Source organism: Synchiropus splendidus, chromosome 11 (genome assembly GCF_027744825.2).
Source record: "Synchiropus splendidus isolate RoL2022-P1 chromosome 11, RoL_Sspl_1.0, whole genome shotgun sequence".
NCBI lineage: Eukaryota > Metazoa > Chordata > Actinopteri > Syngnathiformes > Callionymidae > Synchiropus > Synchiropus splendidus.
In genome coordinates this window covers 17,894,479-17,915,147 of record NC_071344.1, presented here as the reverse complement: position 1 = coordinate 17,915,147, position 20,669 = coordinate 17,894,479, and the positions used below count along the sequence as shown (strand labels likewise).

General features: G+C 45.2%; 1 protein-coding gene across 5 annotated transcripts; it reads left to right on the top strand.

Moving 5' to 3' along the window:
- The first annotated feature begins 27 nt into the window (after nt 1-27).
- arhgef37 (Rho guanine nucleotide exchange factor (GEF) 37) lies at nt 28-20,543 on the top strand. 5 transcript variants are annotated; one of them, XM_053880059.1, is made up of 17 exons: nt 28-110; nt 1,208-1,292; nt 5,308-5,370; nt 5,669-5,744; nt 7,786-8,222; nt 9,692-9,821; nt 9,951-10,098; nt 10,164-10,363; nt 10,429-10,559; nt 11,117-11,221; nt 11,995-12,108; nt 12,198-12,367; nt 12,432-12,579; nt 12,654-12,782; nt 14,217-14,412; nt 15,346-15,521; nt 17,793-20,543. In XM_053880059.1, the coding sequence occupies exons 5-17, from the start codon at nt 7,788-7,790 to the stop codon at nt 18,006-18,008; spliced, it is 2,298 nt and encodes a 765-aa protein (XP_053736034.1). In that variant the 5' UTR covers nt 28-110; nt 1,208-1,292; nt 5,308-5,370; nt 5,669-5,744; nt 7,786-7,787; the 3' UTR covers nt 18,009-20,543. The 5 variants fall into 5 exon arrangements, with proteins under 5 accessions (XP_053736034.1, XP_053736033.1, XP_053736032.1 ...); XM_053880058.1 differs by having other exon boundaries at nt 5,501-5,744; XM_053880057.1 differs by having other exon boundaries at nt 5,493-5,744.
- The last annotated feature ends 126 nt before the right edge of the window (nt 20,544-20,669 follow it).

The window sequence follows — 20,669 nt, the reverse complement described above, 5'->3', positions numbered from 1 at the left end:
GCGGAAGTAATTAACCACAGTCGCAGCTTTACGCGCTCCTCACTGACAACAGGTGAGTTCAGTGTCACTACTGACTCCGAAGCGCGTTCGTGACGGACGACAGACGCCAGGTAAAGGTTTTCGAGCGCATTTCCGAGCGTTACTTTGATCATCATAGACGCGCTTTACAAAACCGAGCACTAAGACGAAAGAAACCAGCGTGTGTTGTTGATTTATGTGGCTCCGTTGTGGACAGTGTGGCACCTCTTGCGCTGGAAAACCCGTTTTAAACACATCAGAAACGAGTCGTGTTGATTTAGAGGACGTCATGAAATGTGGATCGAAAACGTGTTGAGTGTTTACCCCTTTTCAGTGTTTTATTCACCTTGTAAACAGTGATGATGTCACGATATGTGGCGCGAATTTAGTATTTTCGATTAGATTGCGTTCATTTGTCCCTATCATTCTAAGTCGAACTCACATTGTTGGTATTATTTATTTACTGGCATATAGGTTATTGTTTCAGTTCAGATTTTTGATTTGACACTGCTGGTTCTGCTTACAAACAGACGCCTCTCGATATCAAAATAGAGGCTTGAAATAAACAATAAACCTTCAAAATATATCTGTATAGTTCTGTAACTAGAAACAAGATCTTTCCTGTAGTGTTTTGGAATACTTTTTTTTTTGCCGTCCAACATCCGAACCCAGGAGTAGAAGACATCCATACAAAACGCATACAACACATACATACAACAACTGAACATATTTTCTGCCCATTTCTCATTGTTTTCCAAATTCCATATCACATTTTATTTTATTTTATTTTATTTTATTTTTAGGGCCAGAAATGCCTTTTTCACAGGGAAACACTAACAGGGGAAACGTGACGGCAACAAGAGTCTGAACAGGATATGAGAGATCAATCTCTTTTCTTGGAGACTCTTCTCACTTTCCCTTAAGCATTTCTGTGGTTCACCACTGACTCGGCTTTTCAACTTGAAGCGCACACGTGAAGTTTCTAGAATGACTGAAAACTGAAAAAAGTTTGACGCGAGTATTGAGTTAGTTTTTGGCCCTACTTTAAATCAGTTCATGTTTCGAGCTCATTCCTCTTTGGAACCCCAACACCAGCTGCCAACACAGGTCCATTTACAGTAAAGCTACATATATGACCTGTGTGCCTTCAGACGCATTCCGGCTGACCTTCTTCAATTCTTCATTTCAGAGAGCATCGATCCTTGGATCCCCACAATGCTCAGTCCAGTCGCGCCTCCAGTGTGTGACGGAGACCCCATCAGCAGTCGATGAAGGTAGTTCGATTATTGTTGTTACATCAACAATTCAATTCAGGAAGACTTTTCTTTGCCTGCTGTTTATCACTTCATCTGGTAAAATCTTTGATCTGTCGGATATCATCAATCACATCTGACATTTTAAAAATTTCGTTTAATTATCTGCACTTCTGGGTACAGTCGAACCTTCCGCACCAAACCGACGCAGCCGACTGTAAAAACAGTGAACAATCTGTTTAGTGAGTCGCTGAAATGCGACAGCGAATGCATTCATAGCAATGTTGCTAGCTGAACCTGAAGTGAAGTGAGATGAGAGTGAGGGATGCAGTGTCGCATTTCAGTCTGTTATCTCAGGAAGTCATCTGCCCCGACTGAGCGTGTTCTTTGATACATAAAAATGACAAAGATGTTGCGCCATCTCTGCAGCGGTGATGAAGTCACGCACACACAACAGCCAAATGATTATTGTTGTTATTATTATTACAAGTATTATGACTAGCAGTAGAAGATGTCTTTGATTCAGGGAACAGGAGGTAGGAATGAGATGTCAGTCTATTATTTGAGGCCAATTGCCACATGACTTTCATCTGCCTCACTTTACCAGCAGCCTCAGCAACAGGGCTGTTGTCACGGCAGCCCTGTTGTGACGCTCACAGAGATCCCTGTTTTGCCGGTGACAGAGCACCACAGTGTGTGTTGTGTGACTGCAAACCGTAGCGTGGTGCATTTACCCAAGATTCACTCAACAGTTTTGTTTGTTGGTGAAGCCAGTGGTTTGTATACCTACTATAGTACTAAGTATAAATAAAACAAAAAAATATAACTGTAGTGACATTGACAGTAATGTCTTTTGGATTGAAGTATTCACCAGAGCAGGGTGTGGGTGCAGGACTCTCTGGTCTTCAGAGGTTTTTGAGGGGATTTTCAGATGCAGTTTTAGACCTTGAAAAGTCTAGACCTTAGTTTCAAGTCTCCATTAAGAATCTTCTGTCAAGTTTTGTTACGTGCTCAAACCCTCATCAGGGAGATCAGATGTGTTTGAGGAAAAGCATATAAAAACACCTGGTGTGTGTCTGTAACCACAGCTTGTGTTGCGTGTTCAAGAAGGCGGCTATCATTCGTTCAGGGAAATGAAGGTTTCACTTGTGGGAATCCAGACACCACACAGTTCGTGAGACGATGTAGCTTGGGGAAAACCGCAGGTGATGATACATTTGAATCTGCTGTGCTAGAACTGCAGGGGAAGACTGCCACCTTCAAGGTCATTGGGGGGCAAAATGTTGTTTTGAAAATGTCTGGAATCTTTGTTTAGATAAAGAGCCGGCAAACTTTTACAAGATATTAACATTTAGAGATGCTCCATCAGGATTTTTGCTGCCGATACCAATCGCATCGATTGACAGTGAATTTGTAATGAAAATGATGAGACCTTCATTGCACATGTTGTGAAAAAAATGAACTTTAGTTAATTCAGACACATTTTTATATAACTCTTCAAGGTGGCAAAAATAGAAAAATCTTGCTGAATGCCGCAACTATTCTGTCAGAAGCACCAGTGAAAAACATTTAATTTGATGTGAGACGTCACTGGTGAATCTCTAGAGACTGTGCTGTGTCCGTGAAATATTTATATACTGTAGTGAGACAGAGAGCACTGCATTTATGAAAGTTACAAATCCTCCATCTTTTGCTCCTCCAGTACAAATGGTGTCACGCCTGGGATGGAAACTCTCAGTTTTAGACTCCATTGCAGATCGATCAGTGTTGTTAGAACATGTACAATATTGGTTTAATCTTGTTGTTTCTACTTTATTTTCAAGTTTAGTTTCCTCATCACAAAACCTGTGTCCAACTGCATTTCCTCATGAATCGTCCCATCGGTTGTGTCATCACCCTGCGTGCTTGTTTCCAATGTTGTGGTCTTTATGAAAGTTTGGTTTCACTCTAAACAAGCGTGGTTTATTCTCACGACAGCCTTGATGGAGCAGTGTATCCAGCGTGTCTCAGATTACCTCCTCGCTGCAGTACATCGGGTAAAACAAGTCAACCGAGCTGTTTCCTTGTCCTGGATCTGTGGTAATCCTGAAATAAGTCTTTGCCGATTGCTTGAGAAGTCAGAGGGAGGACCTGGACTCACTCGGCACTGACTTAGTTGTGATGTTTGCTCAGAGAGGGCAGGAGGTTGTCAGGGGTTACTTGGGTTCACAACTGGCTGAGCGTCACTTTTTACAGTTGGCTTCTCCACATCAGCTCCTCGAGGTTCTCGGCAGGAATGAAGGTGCGGATTTGCTTTGTCTAATATATTATGTAGTTAGAGTCTACACTCCTGACCACACCACCGGTCACGGCAAGAGCCCAGCTGAGCTGTCTGTCCACAAAGGTGTTGCACTCATGGCAGGAAGTTGCATCACTTCAGTGAAGTAAAAAGTGAAGTACCGTAAAACCTTTGAGTCTGAGGCTCAGCCAACGAAGGAGACTCGGAGAAGTGGGTCAGCACTTCTGAGATCCTCCACCCGTTTTTCTTGGGAAATTGAAGAGAACTGGAAGTTGTTTTGTTTCCAAACACCAAACAAGACCTCGAGTACAAGTTACACAGCAAAATATCGCGAAAATCCACTCTGGCCAGTGAAGATCTTGGGATCCCCCTGCATTGTTTGCCAGTGACTGGTCAGATGAGGCTGTCGTCATCCAGCCTCAGATTGAGATTACTCATGACGGTGAGGAAGCTGGTTGTCAACACACGTGGCCTCTCCTGACGTCGACGCCCTTCTCGGGACAGTGCAGCAACGCTGCCGCTCTTCCACTCTTTCAGTCCGTCATTCCGAGATAAGCTTTTTGGGAAATAGTTCTAGTGGAGCGTGAGGTGTCATCAAAGTGCTGGCGGTGCTGTTACTCAACATTGGGCCAACTGTGTGGATCAACACCAGTCAGCTGATGGAGGAATCCTGCTGGGCAACATTCCTGTCTGAGCTCAAATCTGATGACTCGGGATAACACGGTCTTGTCCTCCTTCCTTAGTCACTGCCTAATTTGAGACCTGCTGCTGAACCGGATTCAGACCGCGGTTTCATGCTGAAAGCTAAATGCTGTGAGGATGTTTATGGACTCCCTCCTCCCCAGATGAACATCTGGCTCTGCCCGGTCTTCTTCGTATGTTGCTCCTCTTCTTCTCATTTTCTCATCTCATATAGTGTTTGTATGTAATTCCAGGCTGACATACTTCCCCTCTGCATTCCCCATTACTAAGTCTTTTTTTCCTCATCCATGTTAGAAAACATGTCAAGCTCCCATCATGTGACTTCCTCGTCCCCCCATTCATACTTGTCGGAGATCAGATTGAGAAGCAGCTGAAATGAAGCCTCAGTTCTGCTGTTGTCTGGATGTGCTTGGATCACCTCACTACTCGAGAAGATGCCACCTCAGTTGTCTTCTCTCGTGGAAGTAACGGTTCTCTTACATGACTGACTCAGGCCTTTGTGTCATGACAGAGCTGCTGACCAGATTTACGGGTCAAGCGTGTGAGAGGGGTCATGGAAGGTCAGCTTCTGTTGGGATATGGAAGGACCAGCCACTGAGCTTCAAAGGGACAAGGGACTTGACTCGTTCAAGCCATGTTAAGGCTCCATCCAAGACCGTGTTGATCATGTCCAAAGTTCCATGCCAGTACTGTGTCGAAAAGTGGATCGGTCTGTGCCGCAAACTTAGACCGACACGATTCAGGGGAAGATGTCTGCTGTTGCCAAGTTTACTATCTCTTTCCTCCTCACCCGGCCTCCTTGTCTCTACTGTAAATATTTGTTCCTCCCGCACCGGGACTCTCCGGGGACCAGCTTCCTTAAATCTCCCTTTTATTTCCTCTTGAGAAGACTCCCAAAAGCTTTCGGCCATAATTCTGCCCTTGCGCTGTCTCACCAGAGTCGGTCTGCAGTCAGAGGACGATGTGTCGCCCCACGGAGCTTTTGTTTCCTGCGGGAGGAAAACTTCAATCACATCAGCACCCCCTCCTCATTGGCCCATTCTCTGTCCCTTAAAGGTCCCGCTTGCTGTCGTCTGATTGGTGGATCATCACGTCGGGACCACTTCTCAGCCAGTCCTGGTGAGCTTCCTGTTTCCACCAGCTGCTGCAGTCAATCAGCTTATTCAACAGTGTGTGTGTGTGTGTGTGTGTGTGTGTGTGTGTGTGTGTGTGGCCCCCTTTATCCCCCCACCTTTACACAGAACTGCAGGCCCACCCCATTTCCACTCCCATCCCCCCCTTCCTCACACACTCCTGCCCTGCTGTGCACTCCAGCACTCACTTGTGAAAATGCGCTGGCACTCTTGCAGCACATGGGACTCTGCTGCGTGTGTGTGAGTCAGCGAACAAAGTTAGTCGTGTGTTTTCTGCGCCGCAGCGGCAGACAGTCTCCTCTGCGGCACACTCGGACCTCACCGAAGCGCAGTCACGGAGCGACCGCAGCGCCTGCACAGGTAAGCTGTTGAGCATGCGCTGCCTCTGTCACTCATGTTTGTATGAGGTTGTGTTTATGTTTTGGCTCCGTGATCCACCAGATGTTTTAGCTGTGAAGAGTCACAGCAGACATGAGCAGAGACTTGATCATTCATTACAAATATGAACCAGCTCAGGCTCGAGTCCTTACATTTGAGTTTTGTGAATCGACATTAGAGTTTAAAATCCTCAATGGATAATGACCATTGGAGGCTGCTGTTGCTGCACTGATGTAGTTGTTGTTGTGACTCATAAATGACTTCAACTTTGCCTCTCATGCTCTTAGCGTTTTCATTTTTGGTCCCAAACTAAATTTTGCATTTGTGTTTCAATAATTAAAAAAAGGTTATCCTGAATATTTACTGAGTTGTTTATTTGATACCAGTTTGTTTTATTTTGACTTTCTTTTTTGTGATATCATTTCTAATGCTTAATATTTTTGCTGCTTCGGTAGCAGTTCCTATTAATGTTATTAATAGCAAGCATATTACATTAGTTTTATTTAATATGCTTTGTCAAACACTTATTTATTGAAGTATGACAAGTAACATTTCCCCGTATGTCACATATATTTTCTACCTCGTGGCATTTCTCATGAAATCCAAAATTGAAAATAAATGGTCTGACGTCACAGGAGTGACGCCTATAGTCTGAACCACGTCCACGTCTGGCCGACCCGTGACATTTGGCCCACGAGCCTTCAGTTTGACTCACACTGTGATAGAACTTTCAACACATCTTGAGCTCAGCGGTGTTAAAGAAGAGAGTGCAGGCAGGTGGAGACAGCTCTGACCTCAAAGCAGCAGCAACTGTGAAAGACTGATATGTTTAGAGACTCTGGAGTCAGAGATGAAGGTACTGAAGTTCTCATTGGAAGAAGGAACGAGATCAGGTGCTCATGTGGAGAAGACAGAGGCAACTCAGGGCTTCTTCACACAGAAAAGCAGATGAAAATGGAAGATGGAGCCCAGGAAGTCATGAACCAGTGGTCATTGTTGTCTGCAGGATGTTTCGACTTTAGTCCTGTTCGATCTGTTTGATCTTAGCAGTGGACAGCACAGGTTCACGGCCCCGGGGTGATGTGTATTGTGATGGACCTCTGGGCAGGGTTAGACCACGTGCTGAGCCGCCGGCGGGAAGGCGGCGAGCTGCTTATGGAGCGGATAATGCTGCCACCACTGTGACAATTAGCTGTGACATGGCTGGAATCATCTGCACTGACTGGTTATTACGAGCCTGGCTGAGATGACAGCCTGCTATTAGACTGGTGACGGTGCGTCAGGAGCAATTTCTCTCAGCCAGGAGCGTCGCCAGGATCAGGAATCTCACGAGTCACAACTCATAAACATCATGGACCTGAAGCAGGCATCTGCTGCTCCATCACTGACTGGTCTTTTTACCGACCCGTTTATCATTCCTCATTCTAATCCACCACTCGTCTGGACCATATGGTCCCCAAAAGGATCAAGTCCAAATGGCAACTCAAGTCTTAAGCTCCTTGTTGCTGGGCCGATTTGGATGTTGAAGTTTCAATATATTAAAAATAAAAAAAATATATATATGAATATGTGTAAAAAGTATGTATATATATATATATATATATATATATATATATATATATATATATATATATGTATATATGTATATATGTATATATATATATATATATATATATATATATATATGTATATATGTATATATATATATAGGAAAAGAAATGAAGACCTATTTGTAAATAGACCGGCAAAAAAGTTATTTAAATCAATTAGTAAAAACAGTTAAAAGAAATTAGAAGACAAATGAACTGTGTATAAAATCATCATAAGGATACATAATATGAAAAATGAATATAAGGCAAATGAAAAGATTGGAGGTCAAGAAAGCAAACTTGACATGATATTAAACGCAGCAAAATGTCAGTCAGTCTTAAATATTTGTCTCATTTCTTATTTCCGATCTTCTCCTTTGACTCGGTATGTAAATGACAGTCGCACGTGTGATGACAGGATTTCTGCTCCACAGAGATGGAGGTTCCCCAGATGCCCCAGACAACCTCCTCCTTCACTCTTCCTCTCAGCAAATCGCCCTCCTCCGCTCTTCCTCCGCTTAAAGTCGTGAGGAAGATCTCGAGGAACCAACTCATGATGGAGAACGTTCAGGAGAAGAAGGACGAGGAGGCAGAGGAAGACCAGGCCACGGCCAGCGTGTCAGCGGAGGAACCGGCCGGCAGCTCGACGCTTCAGGCACAGGACAGTTTCTCAGAGGACAGTTTGGTGCCTGAGGAGCCGTCGTTGGAGGAGACCAGCAAGAAGAAGGAGGAAGAGGAAGCTGCAGCCAGAGCGATGAAAGCCCAGAGACAAGCCATGGCCATCGACGAGCTGGTCCAGTCTGAGAGGAACTACCTGCACATGCTGCAGATCAGCACGGTCAGCATCAGGAGCAACCTGCAGAAGATCCAGGTAGGAGGAGCCAGCGTGCTCTGGACCAGCTTTTCACCTGTTTTAAACCTCCAATTGTGGATGAAGCTGAGGCGTCTTTAATGTTTCGGTTAGTGGCTCGAGACGAAGGAATGTAACCAGGTCAGGAGTCGTGCTGAAGACGTCACTGAGAAGAAGCGACAGTAGTGTGCAGGAAAGACTTGTTTTGGTTGGGAAACAGTGGAACGCGGCTCAGATTTGGACAGAATGGTTCCATTGTTGGACACTGTGTCCAATTGTTCGACGCCCACCAGCCCACTGAATCTGAATAAACTAGGGAGCAGCTCATGCAGCGTGATCTCATATCTGAGCCAGACTTGTTCTGAGAGGAGCACGAAGGTGTTTGAGGGACACAGTGATGTTAGGTGGAGGTGAAAATAGTGCTGTGTTTGTTCATGCTATTTCTTCTGGGATTCTTTTAATCGTTCAAGAGAAATCCACTGCCTCTGAAAGTCGAGTGTGGAAGTAGAATTTGATATGATTGAGAGATGAAAGGTGCCATAAGGTTTTCTAAAGAAAGATAAGCAAAATATACAACAGCTGGCCAGTTCTCAGCTCAGGAGGCAACACAAAGTCGATGATAGAATAGAGCAGTGTTTTTCAATCTGGTGCCATGGGAAAATGATCCAATTTCACTTCATTTGTCTGGAGACAGAGGTGGGCGATATGATGCCATGAGGTGAGGAGATCACATGATTTGCTGACATTCTTTCTATCCACTCTACTGTAGAGCTACAGTGTGTTGATGCGCTGATCTGTCCGTCAGTCAAAGCAGCGCTGCTGTGGTACGCGACACTCCTCTTCCCACACACTCACAGCCAAGAAGCCGCTCACATGCGCAACTTCCAGCTGTTTTTAAACCTGATGCGCCTCTAACTTGACCACACACTTTCACCACAGAACCACGGAGTGAGGGAGGGATCCTTGTCAGACCCGCGACGACGCCAAAGACTATCTGCACCGCAGAGCCAACAGAGCTAATGGCTAACTCACTTCACAACTCACTTCAAAATAAATTGTGAGAAGAGAAAACAATGTTGTTCAAGTATGTGTCTGGAAAACTGACCACAGCACAGGCTGATTTTTTTGGGGGTGAGGGTGGGGGGGGAATTAAAACTGAATGCAGAAGGAGAAGAGGATAATATGACAGATTAAAGTGGACTGTATGTGTTAAATATAGAAATAATCTAGGTGAAATATGAACCTAATATTCGATTGAAAGAAAAAGAAAGTCATTCATTGAGGGAAATCAAGTGGATTTGGGAAAAAATGCTGGTGGTTGAGAGAAGCTGCTCTCAGAACAGTTGCTGATGCAAAACAAGAAGGTCGAAAAGAAGTGTCAATTTTTGGGAAGAAGTGAAAAATGGACTGCAACGACCTGTTGAATGAAACTTGTCTGTCAGTCAGGTTTTGCCGACAAGTCACAGTGACAGTGAGATGTGTGTCCACAGCCTCCTCTGGCCAACCTGAGCCGCATGTTCCTCTACATCCAAGAAGTGATGGACGTGTCAGGTCGACTGCTGAGTCTTCTGGACCAGAAGCAGGTCCGATCTGGGGACCCGCTCTTCCTGAAGACGCTCTGTAAGCGACGCTCTCTCTATCTGCTATCTGTCGCTGAACCATCCCAGTAGCTCTAAGGTTCTTCACGCTGAGGTTTCTGGAGGACCATCCTTCTTCTGGTTGTTGAAGCCGTCTTTGTTCCTCCGGCAGGTGACACCTTCCTCCACCTGTCCTCAGACCTTGAGGCGGCATACAAAGAGTACCTGGCCAACTACAGCCAGGTGACTGTGATTGAGAACAGCTACAAGCAGAAGGAGCAGCTCTGGAATGACATCATAAAGATCATCAAGTCCTCTGCGTGAGTCCGTCAGACCTGTACGTGTGTGTCGTGGTCCAGGTGCTGACCCGCTCTCACCCCCACAGGCCTGAAGTCAACGCCACCTCTCTGAGCTTCTTCCTGGTGATGCCGGTGCAGAGGATCGCCCGCTACCCGCTCCTCCTGCAGACCATCCAGAAGCACACGGAGCCCTCCCACCCGGCGTACTCGCTCCTGGAGGAGACGGCTCACACCTCCATCGCCTTGAACTACCGCATCAACGAGTATAAGCGCTTCAGAGAAGTCGGTGAGGCCTTCACGTTCTCCATCCTGAGCACCGACACAGACGTAATCCTGTGCCTCTCTGTCCAGCTGACAAGTACAAGAAGAGCGAAAGTCTGAGCATCAGGGACAAAATCAACCGACTCAACACGCACAGCATCGCCAAGAAGACGGCGCGGATCAGCCAGTACCTCAAACACGAGACAGGGATGGTTCCAAAGGTTAGGGGTCTTTTTGTGGCAGCAGCTAGAAGTGGTGTTATATGGATTTTGATTTTTTGATTTGTAGCTGTATCGTAGCTATGTATAATTTGGTGAATTTGAATAAAACCGAAGGAATGAAAGTTTTGATTCTAATCTTAATTCTAAGAGAGAAACTATTTTAATAGTATTTTGAGTTTGCCATTCCCTTCAGAACACTGTCCTCACCTCGTAAAACAGCACCGTCGCTGGTGATCGTTTCCTCTTTAGATAAAGCTGGATCTCACCAACACTGCGGTTGCCTCCTTGTAATGGCACCGTGATCCACATGAAACCTCCCGAACACACCTGTTAGTGCAGTTAATGTGTAACCAGCAGGAAATATGAAAACCTCACTCGCCTGTTTGCTTTGATCCAACAAATATGCCATTGTTGCCATGGAAACTGTTCAGCGCGCCCCAAAAACATCCTGAACCGAACATGAAGCTGCCGCTCTCATAGACCCATAATTTTTTCCTCATTACTGAACCAAGCTGCGTTTCACCTAAGAACTCTGATTTTCTGATTTGCCTCTCCAGCTGGTGGACGAAGAGTTCGACGCCCTGGAGGGATTCTTCTACGTCCTGGAGCACGGGATCCTGCTGCTTCTGGAGAACGTGGAGATGTACCTGCGCCACCTACAGGTGAGTGTCAGGTGCCAAGAAGAAAGACAGAAATGAGGTGCCGCATGAAAGGCAAACTGTTTTGCTAAAAATGAACCATAAAGTGACCATATGCATTTCATTCAAATGCATGCCAAATTATTTTTTAGACTTCTTTAATATGAAATGTTTTAAGAGGCGACGTTTAATGCTTATTTTAGTAATAACTAATAACTAACATGCACAACAGATTTAAAAAAGTCGTACCTTTAGCACAAATGCTCGTCACTGGCGAGAGCTAAGTGTTGCATGATGATCGGCGGGTGGGGTTCCTTGCTTCCCTCAGGTTTTCCCTCATATTCTCGACTTCTGCTCTCGAGGCTCTGAAGACGCTTGTAACCCTCCACATGACTCATCAAGAGGCGACTGCTTAAAATATCCTCAATGTTCCACTTGTAGCTGCAAGTCCACCTCAAGAGTCTGTGTACCTTTCCAGCCCTAATTTATCCTCCACGGAAACTTCCTCTGTTCCGGCTCAAAACCAGCCGAACCCGCCGCGTGTTTTCTGCTGTCACCGACCAGATGGTTTTTCCAGTCTCGCTCCATGCCTGGGCTCAGTCAGTCCTCAGGTCCTCAACTTTCAACGCTACTTAATAGCAAAGTTTGAGTTGGCAAGGCACACCCTGGGGGCCAGTGTGGCTCTCTGACAGCAGCCATCTGGTCCTCACAGGCTCTATGAGCAGTTGGAAACAATGATGGTGAAGATGTTGTGCTTGGGTCTTTCCATGACACGTCGCTGTTGTCTGCGTCCTCAGAGCTTCCTGGCCTGTAAAACAGAGCAGTTTGACTTCGACATGGACGGAGAGAAGGAGCCCATCTGCTATAAAGAGATCACCACCGCACTGCTGCAGTGGGTCCTTCCTTCCTTTGTAAGTGCTCTTTCTTAACAATGAAGATTTGGCGATAGGAGAGAAGTCTTGTCCTGATGTAACATATCCCTCGTGGGCTTCATCTTCAGGAGAAGAGACTGAGGACTTTGATCCACAAGCCTCTTTGTTGTCTCCGTGACCTCCTGGTGGGCCCGAGGAACCTGATCAGGAAGAGATTGGACAAGCTGCTGGACTACGAGCTGATCGAAGCCAAGTCTTCTCTGAGCTACGAGGAGCAGGCAGTGGCCAACAACTACAAGTGAGTGTCCTTCACAGCCGACCTAGTTGGTCCTTCAGAGACGTGGCTGACTTCTGTCCTGCAGGACTCTCAACACACTCCTGCTGAATGAGCTGCCTCAGTTCAACGGCTTGGCTCTGCAGATGATCTGGAGCATGCTGGGGACCTTCAGCTGCCTCCACAGGGACCTGGCCTCAGACATGGAGCAGCTCTTCCTGGGCTTCGCCCAACAGGTCCGTATGGTCGAAACGTTTGAGATCTTATTTCGGTTTGTACCACTGGTTTGCAACTCTCTTTTCTCCCTCAGCTTCCACACAGCGCAGTGGAACCGGCGGTCTTCTGGGAGTGGGCCGAGTCTGCAGTGCTGGAAGGAGCCAGGAGGCTGGAGACGCTCTGCAGAAGTGTGGAGGAGACACTCAACGCTCCCGTGGCTCAGGTGACTCCAGTCTACCCTGCTGCTTGGTAGCGGCTTCACAAAATGAGATGAGACAATCGTGAGGCTTCATATCGACAGGGACAGTTCTGTGGAGGCTTCTTCTGTTTCAGTTTTTTTATTTTTATTCATTTCATTCTATATTACTATTATTACTAATATTTTTTATTTGAGCTTTTCATTTTATTTTCCTATTTCATTCCTTTTTTCTTTTAGTATTCTACATTAAAAATCTGTCCGAATGTAAATTCTGTTGTTCTGAATCTCTCCCACAGTGTCTGTCTTTTCTCTCATTTTTCTATGGAAAAAAGTTTTTCTTTTTGTTGTTCTTGAAATTCCTTTTAGAATTCTCACAATTCAACCTATTTTTCCTTCCATTGACATCTCATTTTTTTACAACATCGAAATCACAAGTATATATTTCAATTTTGTTTTGAATTATTTTTCCCTCACAATACATAGGTCCATTGTCCCAAAATTGTTTTCCAAACGGCGTCTCACGTCTCCCTAAATGCTCATTGACTATATGTTTGGATTTTTTTACTGCTCAATCCATGTTTTTCTTATTTTGAAATGCTTTTCCCTGTTCCACTCCTCCTTCACACATAGTTGTTTGAACTTGGACTGAGGTTATTTTTCACTCCTGTTGCTGATTCCTTCTTCACTGTCACTGGGACCCAGGTCTGCTGACTTGGAGCCAGCGTGGCTGCTACTGGTGGTTCGGTGTGACTCCTGGGAGCAGTGACGGAAAGGCCCCAAGATCAGTGTAGTTAGTGTAGATGAACCAGGTGAACTGAAGGTGAAACTCCTCCCCTGGTGTTTCCTGCCTGACAGCTTGTGCTTAATCAGGTTACACGCATTCAAATGCAACATTTGATGGACGAGTCACGCAGCGCTCCTTTGTTCGAGTGAGTCGCGGAATCTGCCGTGCCACTGTGATGAACTTGTGTGAGAGAATGAAACCCGTTCCCCTGGATGCAGCTCCACTGAGGGGAAATGCTGCTCCAGGTCCTTCCTGCTTCTGAGACATACCTCACTGCACCGTCTGAGGTCTGAAGTGGATGACCTGCCGGTGCCAATATGAAAACCCAGGTCACCTTTTACAAGTCTCCCACTGTCTACCAAGAGTGTTCAATCATTTTAATAGCCACACGTCAAGATTAATGTCCAAAATACTGGCCTCAGGACCACCTCGCTGTCTGGACGACAAACGGAGAAACAGAGACTCCTTGTGGCGACTGCAGTTATTACCTGAGAACTTCAACTATTTTTTTGTTCTTGTCATTTTTAGTAATTGTGAGCTTGTGAGTTTGAGCTGGGGTTAGAGAAACTGATAAATAATCTCAGTTTAGTGTTTCTTTTTTTAATTGAAATCATTTTAATTGCTCCATGATTTAATGATCTATATTTTTCTGTGTATTTTCCCAACCTCTTCAGACTCTGAGTCCGTCGTCGCAGCGTCGCCTGAAGCAGCTGATGGACAAACACGGCTCTGGAAAGATCTACCAGGTGACGGTGGCGGTGGCGGGCACTCGGGACCTGGACCTGACTCTGAACAAGGGGGAGCTGGTGGCCGTCATCAGTGAGATGGACACTCGCGGGGACAAGAGGAGGTGGCTGGTGGACGCTGGAGGTCAGAGACGTGTCAGACGGTGTTGGTGAAACAACATAGATGTATCTGCCAGAGACTCGTTTGGAAGCACCTGTGGAGGCTGTGGCTTCATAGAGTTGCTCAGTGATTTAGGAGTCCTGCTCTGAATCAGCTGTGATTATCAAAAACTCTCACTATTATTATTGGCGTTAAATGTATGGTGGAAGGGGCGGGCTCGCCACTGCTTGTCACACGGTTGTGGCGTGGCGCCATCTGGTGGTCGTTTGTGGTTACTGCAATAAACGGCCTTTTCAATATAATATATGTATATTAGGGGGTGTGATTCGATTAAAAAATGTGATTAATTAATCTCAATTAATCGCAGTTTAAAGGCATAAGAATGTTTGCCTCCAGAAGCCACGTTTTTCAATTTGAATGAATTTGGTATATTACTGAATCAAATGATGGACCCATACATACATTTAAACGACAAAATATTGTTTATTTTGCGTCAGTTTGACAATAGCATAATAAATCACGATGGTGGCTATATTCAAGTTTTTATATCAACTTATTTAAACTAAAGCTCTTTTAATGTCTATATATAGATAGATAGATGGATGTAATAACAAAGTGTTTCATAACAGATGTTCTTGAACATGTTTCTTTATTAAAAAACTGTATGTGTATTTTGCTTTTTATTCCAATATTTAAAATGTGGTAATAAAATGTGTTGTAGACTGTATTTCTTTTTCAGCTATCACATTTCTTTTATTACATTGTATTACACAGGGAAATATTTCTCACTAGTTTCAACTAAATTTAGTTTCCTGAATCTCCCCCCCGCATGAATCTATATTGTAAATAAATATTTTTGGTATTTTATTTGACTAATTTCTCTTAGACAAGCTGATGTGTAGCTTCTTAGCTCGACGCGGCCTCGAGTTCTGATGGGACCTCTCTCTCTGTGCTCAGGCCGCAGAGGCTACGCTCCGTCCTCCAAGCTGATTCGCTATCACCAGCCGTCTGATGACCCGCCCCCCTCGCCACACCTGACCTTCCCTGATGGCGCCCCCGGCCTGAGGAGACACTCGTACACTGTATACACAGAATACAGACCCTCCAGCGTCAGCACGCTGCCGCTCTTCCAGGTGAGACGCTGACTTCATGTTGTGTGGGTTTGTTCTCACCCACGGTGCAGGTGTGTGGCGTGCTGTGTCCAAGTCTCTGTGTGTGTGTGTGTGTGAGAGAGAGAGAGCGAGAGAGGTGTGTTCCCTGTGTAAATTTAGTAAATGAGAGGGTCTTGTTGTGTGTCGGAACAGCTGATTGATCGATGCGACAGTGTGTCACGCTGACGACTCATCAATCCATCAGAGGGTGCAAGTGTGTGTGTCACGGCGTGTGTTTGTGTGTGAGGTGTTTGCTTGATGCCTTCCTGTGCTAGTGGTCCTCTCTATACGGCATGTGTGTATCCGATGGGGTTGGAGGGGGCATGTTCCGCCATACTTGTAAGTACTAAGCCTGGACAAGCCTCCTTCGTGTGAGGATGCTTTACTTTATGGGGACAGTTTGGCCTGTCCTCTCAAGGTTAGAGGGTCAAAGCCTCAGTAAATGTCATTATAACTGGGTTTCAGTTTTGGTCAGAGTCCTGGTTCAGGTTGGCCATGTGTTTTGGATGGTTAGGTTTAGAGGGAGAGAGGCTGGGGAAAGGGCTATGGCTATGAGCGGTCCTCACAATGTCCTCACAAGGAAATACAAGTGTGTGTGTATGCGAGAGAGTGCTGCGTGACATAGTTTCACCACCTGTATTCTCCACTCTTGTGCGGGTTGGTATGCAATCCTTGTGTGTAGATATGGGATAGCAAATACTCACAGAGACACACAATAATGTTGGTATTTTATATATCCATCCATCCAACCAACAGTACCTGCATGTTGCGTAAATCTACAGTAAATGATATACACTATCTTTATGTTTCTGTGTGTGTGTGTCTGTTAACCTGTGTTTATTTTGTTGTGTTTGTAATTTGCTTCTCATGAACCTGTGTGTGTTTGTGTGTCTGTGTGTTGCTGGTCTCCCTCTGTTGTCAGTCATGCATGTGTGTGTTGGTGTCGGCATCATGTGTGAGGCTGTGTGAAGGACATTAAATAGCTGTGTGTGTTTCCCGTGTGTGTTTCAACACTGCTTATGTTTTATAGATTTTTTTATGTATTGCGGCTTTATCAGTCGGAGAACATCCTTCTGTGTGAGCGTCAGTGTGTGCGCGTCTGTGTGTGTGTTATTAATGGAAAGGTCCATAATTAGCTCTTTAACCTTGTAACTGGGTTACTGTGTTAAAGGTTGAGTTAATTTATGCTGCACTGCAGGCTAGATAGTGTGTTTGTGTGTGTGTGTGTGTGTGTGTGTGTCAGTCAGTGTGTGAGTGCGCGCGCACGTGTTTGATTTACTAAACCATCGGCACATCTCAGTGTCACGACTTGTAAATTCACAGGTGCTTTATGATGTTGTGTTCATGGGTGAGTGTGTGTGTGTGCCATATAGAGCCTGTGCAGCACCACACTTAAAGTGAGTGATGACCTCTACCCCCCCCCCAACTCACCCCCACCCCTCCAGCTGACCCTGAGTCTGCCCACATAAAGAACACACAACTGGCTGTAATAAACCTGCACACGAATGCCACGACACAAACGTGTCCATGTTTCTGTCACATGCAACTGTGCAGCTCCTTGTCTTGTTAGATAAAGATAGACGTTCAGGTAAACATGCATTAGGTCCTGCTTGTCAACGACACCTGGCCTGTTGCGTCTCTAAATATTTATTCATAAGTAAATTGTTTTTATTTCTATATTCGTTATTTCTATTGATTGTCTATTTAATTGGGATTTTTTACTATCCATTGTTTCTAAAAAAAAATTTTTTTCTCTTTTGCCTTTTTATTTTATTTATTTCATGTATCTTTTGCTAGAAAATAATATTTTTCCTGTTTTAATATTATTTTCCTTTTTTTAGAACCAACATTAATAATTATTTAATAATAACATAATTCATAATTAAATACTATTATTAATGGCATTTTTATTTCATTTATGGAGTTTCTTTTCAATTTTATTTTGATTTTTTTTCTGGATTTTTTTTTTTTAGCATTTTTGTAATTCATTTCTTATGTTATGAATGCCTTCATGTTTAAAAAAAAAAAAAAAGAAACTAAATTGAATTACATGAATTAATAAATGTAAAGAATATTCCATTAAATGTTCCTTTAAGCATTAAGACAGAATTATTTAAAATAATTAGATAACTGCTTTTTGTTGATTTATTTTTGCTTATTTCCCAAATGCATTTCATAATGTCAATATTTATGTTGAAACAAAATCTTGTTTTTGCTAATTGTTGATTCCTATGTCACCACCATTTCGCTCAGGTGTTCGCCGCCTACGACTTCACAGCAAGAGGGAACCACGAGGTCTCGCTGCACGCCGGCGAAGCCGTCCGAGTCCTGGAGCCACACGACAAGAGAGGGAACCGTGAGTGGAGTCTGGTGGAGGCGCGAGGCAGCCAGCGAGGCTACGTGCCGTCCAACTACCTCACCACGGCACCCACAAGCCTGGCGCCGCCTGGCTTCAGGTCCTTCAGCTGACCCCGCCCCCCTCCCGTTTCTGTATGAAGCATTTTTTTAACAGTTTGACTCGCTGGAACCTTTAGCTTAACAAGTGCCGTGTTGGTGTCTTTGGTGACATCATCAGAGGGCGCCACACGTACAGAGCTTTTGAGAAAATAATCGTTTCATTTGCACGTGTGCCAAACTGGTCGTCCCTGAGACCAACTCAGAGCTAACAGTCACAGAAATCTAGCGCTAGCTGTGAATCTGAAGGAGCAGATAATCAAACAATGGAGCAGGCGAACAATGCTCATGCTCATGCAAGCAGAAGTGTGTGTGTGTCCTTTGTGTTGTCAGAGAGTGTGTAACTGTTGTGTGTTTGTGTGGCATTTGTTGTCGTGTGTGTGTTTGTTTCTCTGTTGTTGTTCATTTGCATATGAGTGTGTGTGTGTCGTCTTCCTCCTCACCTGGAGGCTGCAGCTCCACAATGAGGACTGACAGGAACACGGTGCTCTCATCATCTCCAACTGTGTAATGTGATGTAAATGTAAAATGTCTGCCAGCCAGGGGAGGGGGAGGATGGGGTGTGGGGGGGGTACGTCTACTGAACTTGTGGCTGTAGACGAGGTGTGTGTGTGAGAGAGAAAGAGAGAGAGACAAGGATGTTTAGTCTCCACTCCCCTCCTGCTGCCAGAATCAGCTCCTGCCAGAATCCAGTCTCAGAGTGACCAGCGTCTCCATCTCAGCCCCAGAGCGCAGCCAGGACTCAGAGGGTCGAGTCAAGTTGCAGCTGGAATGAGTTTTGGATGCATTCAAACTGCTCACCCATATAATAAAGCATCACCAGACTGGAGGTAAACTACAGTAGTAGTAGTGTTTAGTGATAATGACTTATTATATGTATCAGTTATTACTTGTGTTTTTCTGTCACTCACGCACGAACAAATGTGCTGACTGAATTTAAGAACTTAAACCTCATAATTCAAATGGAAAGACTTTGCTGTCAAACCTTGGCACCGTGGACGGGAAAGCAGAAATTCAGACTGAGAAGTTGAGATTGTGACTTCAAGGTCAGAACTCCTGTTTCGAAAACAGGAGGAGAAAATGCGGCAGAGAATGCTGAGACTCGCCAACTGAGAATCCTGACTCAGAATAAGCTAATCCTGACTTGAAGAGAGAGAAAGCCAGAGTCGTTTGATCCATGGAAGAGTAAGTTCCTCATTCAAAATGGAGAAATCCAGACTGAAACTCCTAATCTTGTGGGGATTCTTGTCAGTTTCTTCTGTATTTTCCAGTAGTTTGCCTGGTTATTGACTTGTTTAGATGAACAGAACACAAGGACTTAAGTGACACACACCTAGAGGCTCTGATGGAGATGAGAGGTCGAGGCCTCGTGACTCCAGCATCAGAAACATTGTAAAAACCGCTGCGACTTTCCTCCATCTTGTGAGTTTGTGCTGAATCAGCGAGCGGCGTGAGGCGGAGAACCAGAGCAGCTCAGCTGGAGATTAGCTGTTCCATCAGTCTGAATGTCAGGACGTGGGAGAGCAGCAGGGGGGAGAGTGAGGGAGAGTGTGTCCGTGTGTGGGAGTGTGTTTGGCTGAGAGGTTCTGTGCTGGAGTGTTTGTTTCTCTCAGAGTGTGTTTGTGCGTCTCTCTCTGTGTGAGAGTCTGGTGTGGTCCTATGTGTTGTGAGTTGGTGTGTGTGAGAGCGCTGGCTGCTGCTTTATATTCTCCAAAATGCCAAAAGTGAACTGAAGGTTGGTGAGGAGGAGCAAAATTTGGAATCCTTTCACCGACCTTCCAGAAGTTCGAGTCAAACCGAGCTCGGAGCGAGTCGCGACATTTAAGCGCACATTTTTATGCCTTTCTGGAGTTGAATTATGTATCAGCTGGCTCTGCTACAGCGCCCCCTACAGGCAGCCAACATGAAGGAGCTCATTATTGCGAAAGCGGCCTTGCGACCAGGACTTTTCACACACTTGTGTTCAAGACTGACTACAGTTTTAGTGGTCATAATGTTTCCTCTGAGACTGACATGTTATTGTTGACCAGTGGAGGGAGCTGTCAGTATTATACCTGCAGCCAGCAAGCTCGCTCTTGGACGCCCTGTTAATAGCTGTGATTGTTTAACCGGCTTCAGCGCGTTAATAATTTATTGTGTTCTAGTTTGTTTGTAACTTATTTGACGCCGTGGGCCGCGCGTGCGCCTGAGCGAGTCTGTGAAGTGTTGCCAAACATGTGTCTGACACTCCCCGGTGTGCCTGCGGCAGATGGAGGATCATGTGACCAAGTAAAGTGAGATCCATGACAACTTCCTGTCTTTTGTTTGGTTTGATGCATGTGGACGTTCAGCGCAGTCCTCGCTGGACGAGTGTCTGTTGAGGGAAAGAGAGTTTCTGGTTTAGTACTAAATTGTTCCATAAAGGCAATGGGTGCAGGTTTTTGTTCCAAGCCAAAATTGAGACAACAAAAAATCTGAAATAAAAAGAGACTCCCATCATCTTGCTCAGTGTTTTATGGGCTCCTGTCCGGGGAGGTTCGGGGTCCAGGATAAGCCTCAGCACAAGCACATGGTGTGGCCCAAAGGAAGAGGTAGGGTCCAGTCCGGCTTCAGAGCAGGTCGCTTCCTGTGATTCCGCCCGGCAACAAACCTTTCCCAGAAGTCAGCGGGAATCTGTGGCGACAGCAGTTTCCCCTC

Coding starts and splice junctions, on each gene's coding strand:
- arhgef37 (XM_053880059.1), top strand. CDS start 7,788: ATGGAGGTTCCCCAGATGCCCCAGACAACCTCCTCCTTCACTCTTCCT. Junction 9,822..9,950: donor GCTCTTCCTGAAGACGCTCT/GTAAGCGACGCT, acceptor TTCCTCCGGCAG/GTGACACCTTCCTCCACCTG. Junction 14,413..15,345: donor GTGGCTGGTGGACGCTGGAG/GTCAGAGACGTG, acceptor CTCTGTGCTCAG/GCCGCAGAGGCTACGCTCCG.